The sequence below is a fragment of the Merops nubicus genome, unplaced genomic scaffold (assembly GCF_000691845.1).
Source record: "Merops nubicus isolate BGI_N331 unplaced genomic scaffold, ASM69184v1 scaffold10755, whole genome shotgun sequence".
NCBI lineage: Eukaryota > Metazoa > Chordata > Aves > Coraciiformes > Meropidae > Merops > Merops nubicus.
In genome coordinates this window covers 1-15,251 of record NW_008607630.1, presented here as the reverse complement: position 1 = coordinate 15,251, position 15,251 = coordinate 1, and the positions used below count along the sequence as shown (strand labels likewise).

At 37.0% G+C, this 15,251-nt stretch overlaps 1 protein-coding gene across 1 annotated transcript; it reads right to left on the bottom strand.

Moving 5' to 3' along the window:
* Positions 1-538: 538 nt before the first annotated feature.
* On the bottom strand, positions 539-14,893 carry LOC103772667 (macrophage mannose receptor 1-like; the record flags this gene model as incomplete). The annotated part of the gene is made up of 9 exons (XM_008940007.1): positions 539-904; positions 1,284-1,337; positions 4,399-4,566; positions 6,949-7,065; positions 9,544-9,696; positions 10,468-10,633; positions 11,679-11,908; positions 12,898-13,000; positions 14,724-14,893. Coding segments are annotated over 9 exons (1,412 nt in total), but the record flags the coding sequence as incomplete, so codon positions are not given.
* Positions 14,894-15,251: the final 358 nt, after the last annotated feature.

Genomic DNA, 15,251 nt, shown 5'->3' with positions numbered 1-15,251 from the left:
AGAACACTGGCAGCTGATGCCAACTGCACTTTTTCCATTCCAGACACCTGTGAACAGATTTTATCTGATTAAATCCTTGAATACCTACACTACAAGAACTACATACTTGGTTCTCTGTGTTGTGTTGAATTGTGAGAACTTATATAATATCATAAAAGGATTTTTTCCCCATGTGCTTCAGAAAGTATGTGCCTAGATACAGGCTTGTCATCTATAGCATCTACCCCTGTAGTTAAGTCCCTAGGAATACTTGAAAGGTGGTAGAATTAGAGACGTGTTTGTTGAATAGCTTGGAGAATTTGGTGCAGAAACTTCAAATCTTGGGAGCCTTCTCAAGTTGATCTATCTATGGTTTACCTTCTTTATTGCATCTGTTTCTCTTGCCTTATTTAATAATTGGCCAATGTTATCTCTTTTCTTAAGACCCACACTAACCTGTGTGGGTCATCAAATCTTACACATTATGCAATGAGTACAAAATAAAGTAAGTGCTGGATATAAAATTGTGCACGCATTGAAACTGGATACTACAGTATTTGCACATGAGAAAATATCTTTGGCTTAATCCTAATTGCATAATTTTATTAAAACAAGGCACATTTTATTACATTACATTTTACATTACATATGACATTATATTTCATTTTATTACATTACAGTGTCGCATGTTCATTCCGTTCTATGTTGGTCACAAGTTCCTTTGTGTCACTAGTTCCAGGAGCCACATCACTGTTAAAATACAAATTGTTCTCAAAGCTGTCATTCGTTGACAAGCGATTCTTTCTTCTTTTGTAGAAGAAATAGGCTGCAAGGCCACTTCCAACCAGGATGACGATGACAACAATAACTACAATTCCTGTTTTACTGTGGTTCAGAGCAGGAGCCTTCTCATCCTTTGTCATTGCTGAAAACAAATAAATGAAATCAAGAGGAATGCTACATACTCTTTTTCTGATTCCTGGAAACAATTTATTCAGAAACCATGATGTTTTAAGCAAAAGTGTTCTACAAAATAATGAGAGACAAGGGTAGCAACATAAAACTAATTGATTTTAAAATGCTAACGTTGCATGCTGTATCACAAATTATTCTGTCTTTAAATCTGCATTTGGACACTGAAGGGAGTATATTGGATTTTACTAAGAAATAACATGCTTCTAGAAAACAGGTATGGTACTCATGTGTATCAGAAAATATAAGTGACAGAATACAGAATGTGATCTGTTCTGTCTATAATTTTACATGGGACTAGTTTTTGTCTACTTGAAAGACAATATTCTTACCCTTTGTAGGCATTTCAGCTGCTGGCATTTCAGATGTTGGTGGCATTTCAATTACTGGGATTTCAAAACATTGAAAAAGAACTATGTTACTATATTATTCTGTTATGTATTTCTATGTTTGAAACATATTGAATGTCATATTCAGAGAAATATACGGTAATAAATATCACTAAATACCAAAAAAGCCTGGGTTTAGTCCATACAGAGCTTTATACACCTATCAAGAGGCACAGTGCAACAGCCTAGGGTATTCTGGTCTCATGTATAATTACTTACACAAACGAGCAGAAAAGAAGAAACATCAAAGAGCTCCATGGATACAGATCCTGACTTCAGTGTAAAACCACAAGAAAATCTGCACAGCATCTTCAGGACAGAGAGGATCAAATATAATCCTCAAAATAATTACAAATTCTTGCAGTACTCATAAAAATATAGCAAGTGTAACAAATTCAGTGTGCCAAGAGACTTTTATGGCCCACCTACACAAACAATTGAAATCACTCATGAACTCCAAAGTGTCTTGGCATGTATCATATCCCAACTAAAGTGTTTGTAGATCATTTAAAATGTAGTATCTGGACCATGAAAACTGGTTTGCTGGGAAAACTGGGCCATCATTTAAGATGAAGATCCATATTCTGTCATGTGGACATAAAATCATTCTATAATTAAATCTTGAATCAATGCATCATGTTTCATTCTGAAAAAGGTGAGCCCAGGAAATTAAATTGTTTTTACCAGTTTCCACTTACATTGCCTGATTTTATGAATAATCCAACAATCTCAACTTAGCTCTTCAGAGTAAAAATAGGCATGATTACTTGGATATTTCCAAGAGTTTCTATCAAGAAAATTATCTATTAATGTTATTCACAATAAAAAGCAGTTTGTTATTGTCTGAACTACAATCAGCATGCAAATCTATGGCTAATGGGAAAACTGGGAGCTTTCTGTATTTGCACATCTTTGAAGAGGTTTCTGCAGGCATTGCGTTTTTGCTACATTATATGTCATGTCTGGTTCTCGACTCCCCAGTACAAGAGAGCTACTGGAGGGGGTCCAGTGAGAGGCCACTAAGATGATGAAGGGACTGGAGCAGATTTTACATTAGGAAAGGCTGAAAGACCTGAAACTATTTAGCTTAGAAGAGAAGGTTACAGGGGATTTTATCAATATAGACAGGTATCTGAGAGTGTAAAGTTGACAGACACAGGCTCTTCTCACTGGTGCCTGGTGACAGGACCAGAAGCAATGGACACAGACTGAAACACAGGAGGTTCCCTCTGAACATCAAGAAACACTTTTGTACTGTGAGGGTGACTGAGCACTGGCACGGGCTGTCCAGGCAGTCTCCTGGACATATATCTCTGGATATATTCAAAAGCCATCTGGACATGGTCTGAGGCAACAGGATCTAGGGGGCCCTGCTTGAGCAGAAGGTTGGATCAGATGGCCTCCAGATGTCTCTTCCAACCTCAACTGTTCTGTGATTCTGTGAAGACAATGTTACCTCATGTTCAAAAACGCAGAGTAAAGAACAGTCTCGGAAATCTAACAAGGAATAAGAGGGAAGAATTTACATTATGCAAATTTGGAAAATAATCCTTTGTCTGCATTGTTTCATTTGGCTTGAAAATTTTTGGAATATAATAACCTAGATAAATTTTCCTTGTTCTTCACCGAAAATTGTTGACTGACCAAGTTTGGTAGAGGTCTGATCATGTATATCACGTACATCAGTGTTTGGTTTCAGCAGAAGATGACTGAATGCTAAACCTACCTACATGTTAAACAAACAGTGTATTTAGGGATGTGAATCTGCTAATGAGATGCCATGAACATAATATACTAGCACCTGTTGAACTGCTGAACAGTTCTTTAGAGTACCTCCTTACTTATGAAATAAAGTTAGATTATTTATGGAGTAGACATGCTACACAATTTCAAATTACTGTGAATTAGTAATTCTGCTTCAGCTCCTTGAAGCAGCTCAGTATCAAAACAGGTGACTGACAGTACCAGCACAAACAGGTGAGCTGAATGGTCAAAAAGGAAGTGTGGCCATTGATGTTAACACTTGTTACCTACATCTACAACTATTGTGGATAGGGAATGAAAATTAAGTGCCTTTTTGTTTGTCAATAACCATGTAAAAGATAGGCAAGTAGACTCTGGATGGATGGTTATATCTGACAGTTGTGCAGTGTTTCCTGTAGAGGATACAGTCATCAATACAAACATCTGAGTAAGTAAGAATATTTTTGCATGACAGCAAATTTATAGAAAGGCTAGCAGAATTTCTCATTTCCACTCTTGTAGAGAAGTGAGCATATTTCAGCTGCTACACTGCATTTCATTCTTCTAAGTAAACCTTAGTAAGAGATTTTGATTTGCAATACATACTGGAAGAAATTATTAGGATGACTTTTAGGAACACATATGCAATAGATGCTCTTGCTGTCAAATTCGCACATTCAGTTATTTCAGGACTCTCAAATTAACACATTCAGACTCCACTACTTGCTTTGAACATTCAGACTGTGCAATTTTCTTTGCTTTTCATTTATTCATCTTCTCAAAGCAGGAGAACACAGAAACAAAAGTTCCAAAACTAGTCATTAATTCACAATTCATAAATACTAAATTCATAGAAACACTACTTCGTACTCAGAAAATGCATGCCCGGGAGACTGCCAGAGGGAAATAAGCAAAAGGCACCCCCTGCGCTGAGCAGAGGGGATTTCCTAAGGGACCTAATTTTCAAAAGATGTGACAAATTTTTGTCTGCAAGTTACAGTACTAACACTGCGATTACTCAGCAATTATTCATACAGAACACACAAACTTATTAAGTGTATAAAGTAGGTATAGTTAGGATAGGAACACAGTCATTTTAAAACAATTCTGAAGGGACTTGAGCACTAGTCAGAACTTCTACTTTCTAAAAATAGTTATTCTGTCTTTTTACTGGCATGCAAATACACATCCCTTTGTATTTATAAACCCTCAAAACACCTAACTAAAATGCACTGTGTGTAACAGTCATCTACTAATACTGGCACACAAAGATCATACTCTATATTTAAAACAAATTAATCAATGTAGCACTTACTTTTTGGCTTTTTACAAATATAGCCTTTGTAGGAAGAGCAGTAGATATTATTCCAGTACCCCGAGTTTGAGTACATTTCAACGCAGTGCTCGTTTTGTTGAGGGGAAGGTTCTCCTACATTCCAGTTGACAAAATTCACAGCAGTGTTGTCTAGCCACAGCCATTCTCCTAATTGGAAAAACATGGAATATGAAAAAGCAAGGTAGTATTCATTTCTATCTTGACACCATCTCCATATTTACTGCCTTCCTTGGAGACAGGCTACTAGACTATTTAGATTTTTGGTCTGATACATCATGTTGCCCTTAAGTTTTCATGTAAATGATACAATATTAGGTTCTGGAAAACAGAAGGGAAACAATATCCTGGCTTGTATCAGAAGTAGTGTGGCCAGCAGCACCAGGGAAGTGATCATCCCCCTGTATTCGGCTGTGATAAAGCTGCACTTTGAGTACTGTGTTCAGTTTTAGGTACCTAAATTCAGCAGAGACACTGTAGTTGTGGACTATGCCCAAAGAGCAAAGAAGCTGGTGAAAGACCTAGAGCACAAGTCTTAAGAGGAACAGCTAAGGGAACTGGGGTTCTTTAGCTTGCAGAAAAGGAGGCTCACAGCAGGCTGAAAGGAGATTGTAGAGAGGTGGGTGCTGGTCTCTTCTCCCATGTAACAAGTGAGATGACAAGAGGAATTTGCCTTAAGTTGCACCAGGGAAAGTTTAGGTTGTAAAATGTGTAAATGTGGTGCTTAGGGACATGGTTTAGTGGTGGACTTTGTAATGTTAGGCTAGTGGCTGGACCTGATGATCTGAAAGGTCTTTTCCAACCAGAACAATTCTACGATTCTATGATTCTATGAAAGGCAAGAAAGTTTAAAGATGTATATCTCCCACAATTTGTTGCAATGCTACAATGTCAATTCTTTATTCAGTTTATAGAAACTGCTGAAGTCAAAACATATTTTAACTTCACCAGAGTGCCCTTTGTTTCAGTAACTTGTAGGGAGGTTTTGCACCACTCTTTTCAATGTCCCCACTGAAGTCTAAATTTTATTCCATTTGGTTTTCTGTTTCTGCTCATTTCCATGGACCTAACATGCACAATTTTCCTTTTTAAAGATCTGCTTCAAAAATCTTGTGATCACTATTGTTCAACTATGCTGGGACTTTCTGTCCTTTCCTTCCTGTTCCTTTTTTTCTTCCTTTCTTTTAATAGTGGTATTTATTTAGGATAAACATGCCCCTTGTGACTCATAAGTTGTACTCAAACAACCAAATCCTTAGACTCAGCAAGAAAGCTACGTTTTGGCTTTTTACAAGATTTTTTGCTTTGGTTTGGATTTTTTTTTTTTTTAATACCTGCTACTCTTTCTGTCAGGGCATGGCATTTGCCACTTTTCCAAACATATAGAATTTAGTTATGTAGTCATACTGAAATCACTATAATCACTATGTAGTAATACAATGATATATCCTTACTGAACCAGCTCTTGTGTTTGTGATCACCATAAGAACCGTATTGTTCTGCACCTCCTCTAGAACCACTTTAAAAAACATTTTATGTGTCAATTAGCCACATAAGTAAATCTTAACTTCTCTTCATATGTGTGTTTAGAAATTATTACTCTCTTCAAATTTTTCCTCCTTTACTGAAAACTTTCCCTTTTCCTTGTTAAGATTTGAATAATGTAATTGAATGCTTGCCTTCTCCCCAGCTGGTTTGTCATTGAAGTGGTTGAGCAGGCAGTTGTAAAAAAAAAAAGCCTCCAAAACTCAAAAAACTCCACCTCAGGTCACCTGAATAATTATGCAGTCCTGCCTCTGACACTGTTATGCTGGAACTTTTAGTCTGATCAGCACAAGACTGAAGTAACTTTTAGGTCTATTGTAAATACAGAAATATCTCTTTAATTCAATACTAGCTGTATAAATGAAGAAGTAACAACCAGCAAATTTAAGATATAAATAAAGCAGCCTATTTACCATTCTGTCTTACCTTACCTCCCTTACAGTGAGGCAGAAAATAGAAAAACTTGTGATGCACAATTCCAAAGTCACAAACAACTCCAGCTTCAAAGTGAAGCTCTTCAGAGAGCCAGCTGTAACTAAGGATGGGTGACTGGTCATTCCAGGATGGTGATTCCAAAGAGTAGAGGTGGTGTTAGTCACATTATTCTCTAGCTCAAAAGCTGGAGTATCTCAGTGACAAGCATATCAATCCAGAGCCTCCCCACATTGGAGAAGCATTTGACTTTGGCTCAACTTCTGACACGGTCCTGTCTGCGCTCTGCTATATTCACCTTTGTGCCTTACTTTGTTGTGAATTACTTTTCTTCCTTTAAGATGAACTTTCTGGGCCTGGTCTTTGTATTATATATTACTGGCTATTGCTTGATTACAACTGATGAGCTTCCTCTATGATGATAATGTATTGCCTTTTCTAATTTCACTTTTTATATATATTACAGAGGTATAATGTGAAATTTTCAATGCCTATATCAAACAGCTTGTGACAATTAGTAGCCAAACAAAAAGATGTCAAAAGTAAAGAAGTTACCATCAACATTTCTGTACATTCCTGTCCAAAAAGTTGATATTTTCCCTTCAAGTGGTTCAATGCTGTGTGCCAGAAAGTTAGCTTCAGCTGAGTCTTCAACTGATACCAAAGAGGCACCTGGAAGACACAGAGGAAAAAATAATCTCTTGGAGACATGTTTCAGAGTGAAAAGCATTCTCATTGTTCTGTCAAATGTCAGTCTTATTCTTGCCACTGGTTATCTGTGTCAAATTCTAAACACAGTTTGAAGTTCAAAACAGAAACTAACGTTGGGTAATATCTTACGAAGAACTCTAGCATTCTTGCTGATGTATTTTGTATCATTTCCAGGACACTGCACTAGCATTTTGTTTGTTTCCCCATTCACTGGGAAACAACAACACAAATGAACAACTGTAGGCAAAATACGTGAGGCCAGTATGATAACTTGCATAAGTTTCTACTGATGTGTTACTATTTTAAAATATATATATATATACTTTTAGTTAGAAGTATGTGTAACTTCAGTATGTGCACAGCACAACTTTGCACATTAATGATTAAATGTTTTCCAAGCCACTGTATAGCTCATGTATAGCACAGACTTCACTGACTTTCTGATGAACAATTTCTAGTATAACACCTTAACCAGGTCTTGTTTATTTTACTACATTCTCTCTGTAGCCATCAAAGAAAGATTGTCTTGGTCATCTGTTGCCCAGTTAGTGTAGTACCCTGTTAGCCGTTCACTTACAACACTAGGCCTTCTGCTATAACTCATTCTGTGTGATGCTCTGGAAAAGTGAAGAAGTCACACCAGGGAGCCAGCAGACAGAATGAGCCACATGACTTTGTATGGAGTGTCATCAAACACCAGAGAAAGTGCATCTCCAGTTCTCTTTAGTGTGGGACTGGAATCTAATCCATACTTATGGAGCAATAACTGTGTTTGGCATTTGACTGTTTCAATCTGGTTGTTGAATTTTTGACGGTATTTTTTCTTAGGTAAGTAAGGCACAGCTTCAGAGAAGGAAAATATAAAAATCGTTTGAATCACTGATGAGTTGCTAACAAATACTACTATGGTTTAGAATTCTACTATGGTTAAGACATAACTGGAAAACATTCAGCTGCAAACGAAACCCAGAGTGCAAGCAGGGACAGCAGAATATAAGAGAACATGGAATGTTCCTCTTTTTTTCAATGCAGTGTTTTGGTTTTGTTTTTGTTTTTTTTTTTTTTCCTAACGTTCCTCTTCTGCTGAGTGGTATCAGACATTTGGTTGCTGTTAGTTTGTGTGATAAAAAGCTTCACTGCCTATCTACGAGGGAGCCCAGAGGAGCAAAGAGGTACAACGGCAGGGGAAAAATGAATATTATGGACTCAGAGGGTGGGAAATCCAGCTCAAGCCCCATCTAGGCTGTTGCAGGACATCCTGAGCACTAGTGTCCAGGCATGAAACCCACTGAGACAAGTCAGAGTACCTTTCAGACTGAGTTATCACCTAGGGGGATGGGACAAATAAGAGCATTTCATAAATAATCTCTCACATTGACAAAAGAACTCAGAAGACTGGATGGAAATGGGTCACACTGTAACAGGTGTCATAGCCTTAAAGACTGAGCTACAGCAAGAGTATTCTACTAGGGAGACTTTTCTATATTTAAAAGTATATTGTCAAGTATCTTCATCCAAAAGTTATGCAAATGTTGATGTGGAGAATACAGTAAGATTTAAAGAATATAAACTTGAAACTTGAACCTTCCCTTGAAAATACTAGTTTCTCAAACTGAAGCTGACAACAAAGTAGCTCATGAGAACCCAAAAATGAACCTGAGTACCAGCAGAAAAAGTGAGATTACTTAGAACTTCGACTAGACTTACCTAGCTCTAGGTGTCCACACTTGACATGAGTTTCACTGGTAGGTTTATTACCAGTAGAGACCTGATCAACCCAGTCAGTGGAGTTTAGGGTGCAATTCACCTGACTAAATGTCATTACATACTTCTAGTGAAGATGAATCTTTATCCAGTTCCACTGACAGCATGAACTAATGGGAGATTAGACAGCTAAATTGAATTGCCACCAATGCTACAGAATATGAAGCCTAACACAATGAATCTTACAGCACTTGTCTGAAGAAGGAAGTTGTGAGAATGAAACAACACCATGACCCTAGTTTGCTAATATATTAAGCAGCCTAGAGAGCTGTAACTGTCATTCCAGTGGCATAATACTGCAATATTCAAGGGGTAAGTAAGATCAAGAATACAAAAGATATAAAAAGTCATTAAAATAAGAGTTAGTGACTGCTATGGATGACGCTGACTACCTCCAAGCAGGGTCAAGGACTGTTTCCACTTTTGTGATCTCCACTCCAGGAAACACAGCTCTTCTAATGCCTGGTATCACACACACATGGAAGACAGTGTGTGCCACTGGTAGACAACTATTTTCCATCTCCTTGCAGATTAAGGCAATAATTGGATGCAACTGTCCTATTCAACTCTTGGACCACCCTTGAAGCCACAAAAATGCATAACATGTGTCCAGCTTTCCACAGAGAGGAAAAACAAGTCAGAAGGATATGCTTCTTGATTAAGGAGGTTACTTACCTAGTCGAAGACATTCTAAAGATGCCTGGGCCCAGCTCCTTGAAGATGAAGATTCAATGTAGTAGCAATGACCTCGGAAAGGGATCCAAGACTTGTGTCCTTCTGATTCAGGGCACTTCCCTGGAAGCTGAGGGGGCTCGGTGGGAGCTTGAACTGTTTAAAAAAAAGAAAGCACAAAATTTAAAGAAGCAGCTTCTTATACATTTTTTCATCATTAATAGATTAACTGAATGTTGAAAATTCACTCAGGTCTTAAAAAAAAAAAAAAAAAAACAACCAAACTACTTTGGTGGTCTATACTGCTTACTACAACTCATTACTCACAAACATATTTTCACACTTAACTTCTTTGCTGAATTAGGATAATAACGTGGTCTAGTATCATGGAATGTAGAAGGCATTATCAGATGATAGCAACAGAAGTTTCTGGTCAAAAACATAAGAGAAGGCTGCCTGAAGAAGTATCTTTGAACATTTCTATTTGACTTTTAGTTTGTTATGCAGTTATAACAGGAAAACTTGGAAAGGTGCTGTAAGTAAACATCCTTGCGACACCTTATGGCTTGGTCATTAAGCTTAACCCCCCCCAACACCATACCCAAGTGACTACTACCAAATGTTCACTGACTTAGAGTTTTTTGGTCTTGCATGCTTACACAATATGTGAATAAATAGCAGAGTAATGTCAGTCTACGCTTTACAAAATGTATCTAACATTGTTAATGTGAAGTGACTGACAACCGCCGTCACACTAGCTCTTTCTTTATATGTGTTTGCCCTTGTTTTATAGCAGCTCCATTCAATCCAAGTAAATTTTAATGATTTCACCTATTTAGCTCTGGACATAAAAAACAGTGTCTAAGTGTATATCAGCAGACCATGCCCCACAATGAACTCTGACAATGGTTAGATTCAAGTTCTTACCATCAGGTTTTTTGCAAACAGAGAAGTAACTTTCATTGCAGGATCCTGTCTTCCAGGTTCCAGCAATGTCTAGATAGACACAGCCTATTTTCTGCTTGGGCTCCCCTTCAGCCCATTTAGTATACCTCATTCTCCAGTTATCAATCCATTCATAACGCCCATTAGTCTGAAAAAAAACCAAATCAACAGGAATGTCTAAACTCTAAACATTAACCATTCCTTCATCATTAAAAAAAAAGCGACCTTTTTTAGAAATCAATAACAAACATAAATAGTTCAAACTTTTACATTTATGTTGTGACAAGATTCACAATTTGTTGAGAAATACAGCAGTGCAACAAAAGATTTTCAGTCAAAGCAAATGCAGAGTAAGTGATGTTGAATTAATTTTGGACTGAACAAAACTGTTAATTTGGAAGTAATAAAAATTTCATTTAAAGTAATTTGTAGAAGTGGAAGTCTAATGACTGATTTTTGTACTATCTGTTTCCTTCCAAATTTCAAGAAATGCAGACTATTTTAACTTACTGTATATTTAAAAACAATCATTTCCCATCAAAGCTGGTGAACTCAATGAATCATCCTTCTGATTAGATTAGAGGAATCTTTTGATTTTTAGGAAGTGGTGTGTTATGATTAGTCATTTATATTTCTTTTGCGCATTTAGCCAAATCGAGTGAATGTGTGAGACGTGTCTGTGCCAAGAAGGGTGGTGTATTTTAACATCCAGAAAGTAACAAAACATCAAAGACCTGAGAAAGGGCAAATAAATTAAATTAGGTTACCCAATTAATTATTTGGCTAACTATTCCAAAAATATTGAAAGAATCATAGCATCAGCACCTTATTCTATGTCTGAAAATTAGGTATCATTAGTTAGAATAAATGTGTTCCACTGTGCATCTTAAAATATATCGATTTTATCTCAAATACACTATACATACAAAAAGATATTTCAGGATGTCTGTCTGCAAGCGCACAGTGTATCATCACAGAAAAAGGGTGAAAAGCATGTTTACTATATACAATTTGATCACAGTAATGGAAGAATATGGATTCCTGTAAATCTGTATCTGTAAATCTGACAGCACATAAAAGCACTCAGGACAAAGATATCAATTAATAAGCTAAAGAGAGATAATAAAAGTTTTCAGTTTATGATTTGTCCATACAAGAAGCAGCATCATATTTAATCAGTATCATGTTCTTACCACATTACTGTTAAGACCAATCCACATGGGCACCCCATACTTTAATAACTTTAGCCACAGGAATGAATGACTGTAGGGATCTAAGATGCTGGAAAGGTCAAACTGATCACGTTTGCAGTTTTTTCGTGCATCCTCCCATTTCATTTTGGTATGGACGAACACATAACTACTGTTACCATAACGGATAACGCTGGATGGGGATGAACTTGTAGAAGGCAGAAACTCGGCATCTGTAAAATAAAGGATGAAAAAAGTCTTGTACACTTGTTGAGAAGGGGATTGTGATTTCACTGTGGTTGCAAGTAAAATTAAACAAAAAGCCTTTTCCCTTGCTTTCATATTCCCTGACTTTTGATCAGCGTGGGTTAGAGACACTATTCTTTAAGACAGCATCAGTAGTAAAAATCAATTACAAAACTGAAGAACGGAAAAGAGCTGTTTAAAGCAACCTCTGAGAAAGACTAAAGGAGCATTCTGTATAATCCTCCAGAACAGCATTACTGAAATGAAGATTAGATTAGGTCAGGCTTTCATAGAATCATTAAGGTTGAAAAAGACCTCTGAGATCATCAAGTCCAACCACCACCCAGCACTACCATGACCATTAAACCATGTCCCCAGGTGCCACAATTTTCTTTCATAAGATATTTTTTCATAAAAAGAAATGCTTTGCAGAGTCTGTGTTGTTTTCCAGGATGTTTTCTCCCCCAGGGAAAAGGAAAACTCCACAACAGACCAGTCCTTAGAAAATCAATCCTATATTTAAATCCAGGTTTTCACTGCTCTTAGTTTCCTTTGCAGGTAAATTAGCTAGAATATGGAGTGGGTCAGTTACAGGTCACACTCCAGACAGCTCATGCCACATGTACAAGCCAGTATTTTCCAGAACATGTCTTGAAAGCAAATGCATTCAGAAAATGACAGTCAAAACCATGGAACAAATATGTCAAGAGTTATACTAAGCACAAAGAAACAGCTACAAATTCCAGCTCAGGAAGGTGGTAACACAGCAGTTACTGGGAAGGGTTAACTGAGAGTAGTGACTCTAACTGGACCTCTGACACGTATGACCCTTGTGTTCCTGCCTGAAAACCAATTTCTGGATGTATCTGTATTACTAGTGAAGTAAAAAACATACACCTAAGCAATTCCCTGAAGAACCATAATGTTTGGGTGTTTTAACTAAGTACCTGCATTAATTTGGATTATATATAAGTACCTGCATTAATTTGGCATATATATCCTCTGCTGTTATCACAACTCTCATCGGCCCACTTCCCTGCTTCCTTAACAGGTTTGTTTCTCATGACAACACAGTCAGCCTGGAGGCAAAAAGATATAAATACAGTTATAAATAGCTCGAAGAACCAAATACAAAAATTTTGTCTCCCTTTTACATCTTCAGACACAAGTAATACTGTAGTTTTACTCTTGTATCCTTGTAAAATTTAAGAGCACAAGATTTATTATGTGGAGGTTCTGTTCCTCTTGCACATGACAAACTTCTTAATGTTGCTTTCTCTTGTGCAGCACTGGGGTGGATAAGCAGACCAGAGAAATAATGGTATTTTCAGATCTACAGGCATACAGCATGGAGAGAAGGAAAGCCACAGAAAATTAAAGAGAAGTGAAATCAATTAGTACAGAGATGACCAATTAACTTTGCCCCAGAAAACCCCTGGACCCTCAATGGGCAATGGAAGATTTCTGACATAACAGCCTCTTCAGATTTATTGTGGCAAGCTGTAATACTGCACACAGAAAAATGAGAACTGTTCCTTCCCAAAAGCAGCCACTGATCTGTCAGTGTCACCCTCCTGGGGCCATGGACAAAGTAGCCAGAACCTATGTTAGCACATGTTAGACAAATGGTGATGAATGCAAAAGACTCCATGGGTCAAATGGTTTTGTGCAATGAAGCATCCGTATTCATTATATTCTATTTACTTCTTTGGTTTTGCTCTCCAGGAGGAGATGCACAAAGAAACAATTTGTGAATGAAATGCATTAAGATTTAAAACTTTCAAACTGAACAGTTGCATAGTATTCTGCATTTAACTACGTTAACTTATTTTTTGCTAAGGTCAAGTAAACTTCAAGATACATCTCAAATTTAGAAAAAAGGGACTTCACAAATTTTCAGAGAAGCATTCATAGAAATCCTGCTACTTTTCATAAAAAGAGAAAAATATATATTGTTCCTCTCAGGAGTAAAATTTTTAAGATTCTTTATCTTTTTTTTTCTCATTTCTCCCATGGAGATAAGAAGCTCAGAGGTACTACTTCAAAAACAGGAGAAAGGACATTATACATCAAAATGAGATTTCTTCATTAAAAATGGCATTCAAGAGAAACAGAGCTAGGACTATAATGTGCTGTAATTTCATAGCATGGAACTATCTAAACAGACAGAAAATCTGTGACTCATCAGATCAGTTTTGGGGTTTTTTTTTGTGTGTTTGGTTGGTTGTTTGGTTTTGGTTTTGTTTTGGGGGTTTTTTTGGGTTTTTTTTGGTAAAAACTTAATGGCTGTATTTTTATAGAAGCAAGTCCTTTCCACAAATGTGACTGACAGAATTTGCTTCTTCGTTAAACATGGCTCTTTCAGGAGAATGCTTGTAAGTGCCCCTTGCAAACTACATGCCAACTGAGAAACCTGTGAAGTTCAGGCACAACTGTGATCAGAGGACTAGGAAGATGTGCTCATTCAGTGTTGGGGTAAATGCCACGAGGCAAAAATCCCACTGTTCTCTTTACCAAACCCTGTGAGAGAACACGAGGTGAACATAGAAGCAGTGTTCTGCTTCACGGACACAGAGAACTGAAGTCTGAAAACAGTCTTTGTATGAGCACTCCACAGATCCTGTCACCAGCTGATACAGCAACTGCCCAAGGGCTCCACACCATTCACACTGTTTGAATTTATGTTTGACATCCATAAAAGCAAGAAAGTACTAAGTCAAGCAGTAACATGTCTCAAATCCCAACAAATACATAAATGCAATCAAAAATCAAATTTCAGTGAACACGTTGATTGCTATTTACCTGGCCATCATATGAGTAGAAATCTGTATGTCCTGATGGGAAGCCTTTGGCCCAGTTTGTAAAGTAAACTCCTGTTCCATCTGTCCAGAGGAACTTCATCTCATGATTTATATCATTTAATCCAATCCATGTATCAGTAACAAAATCTTTCATATGGAAGGTGAGGAAAGCTAGAGTAAAAAAAGGCAAAGAAGTAGAAAAATACTTTTAAAGAAGGATAATTGAAATGTCTGGCTTCACTGGCACTGGCAGTATTAAATATTTTTTTCTGAAATATACAACTCTTCAATGTTGAACACGTAAGGCAGGTAAGATGTAAAGGAGATGACTTTTGAGTTTAATCATCAGGGAACCAGATATATGACTGTAACTTTGGGCAAAATACTTCAGCTAAGTATCTAACCTGGTACTGGGATGAATTCCAAAAGCATGACAGAACTGTGTTGTATAGTGTCTCAAGGCAACTTCAAATTTTAGTCTCACAGTTGACTTATATAGATAAATAATAAAAATATATTATTTATATTA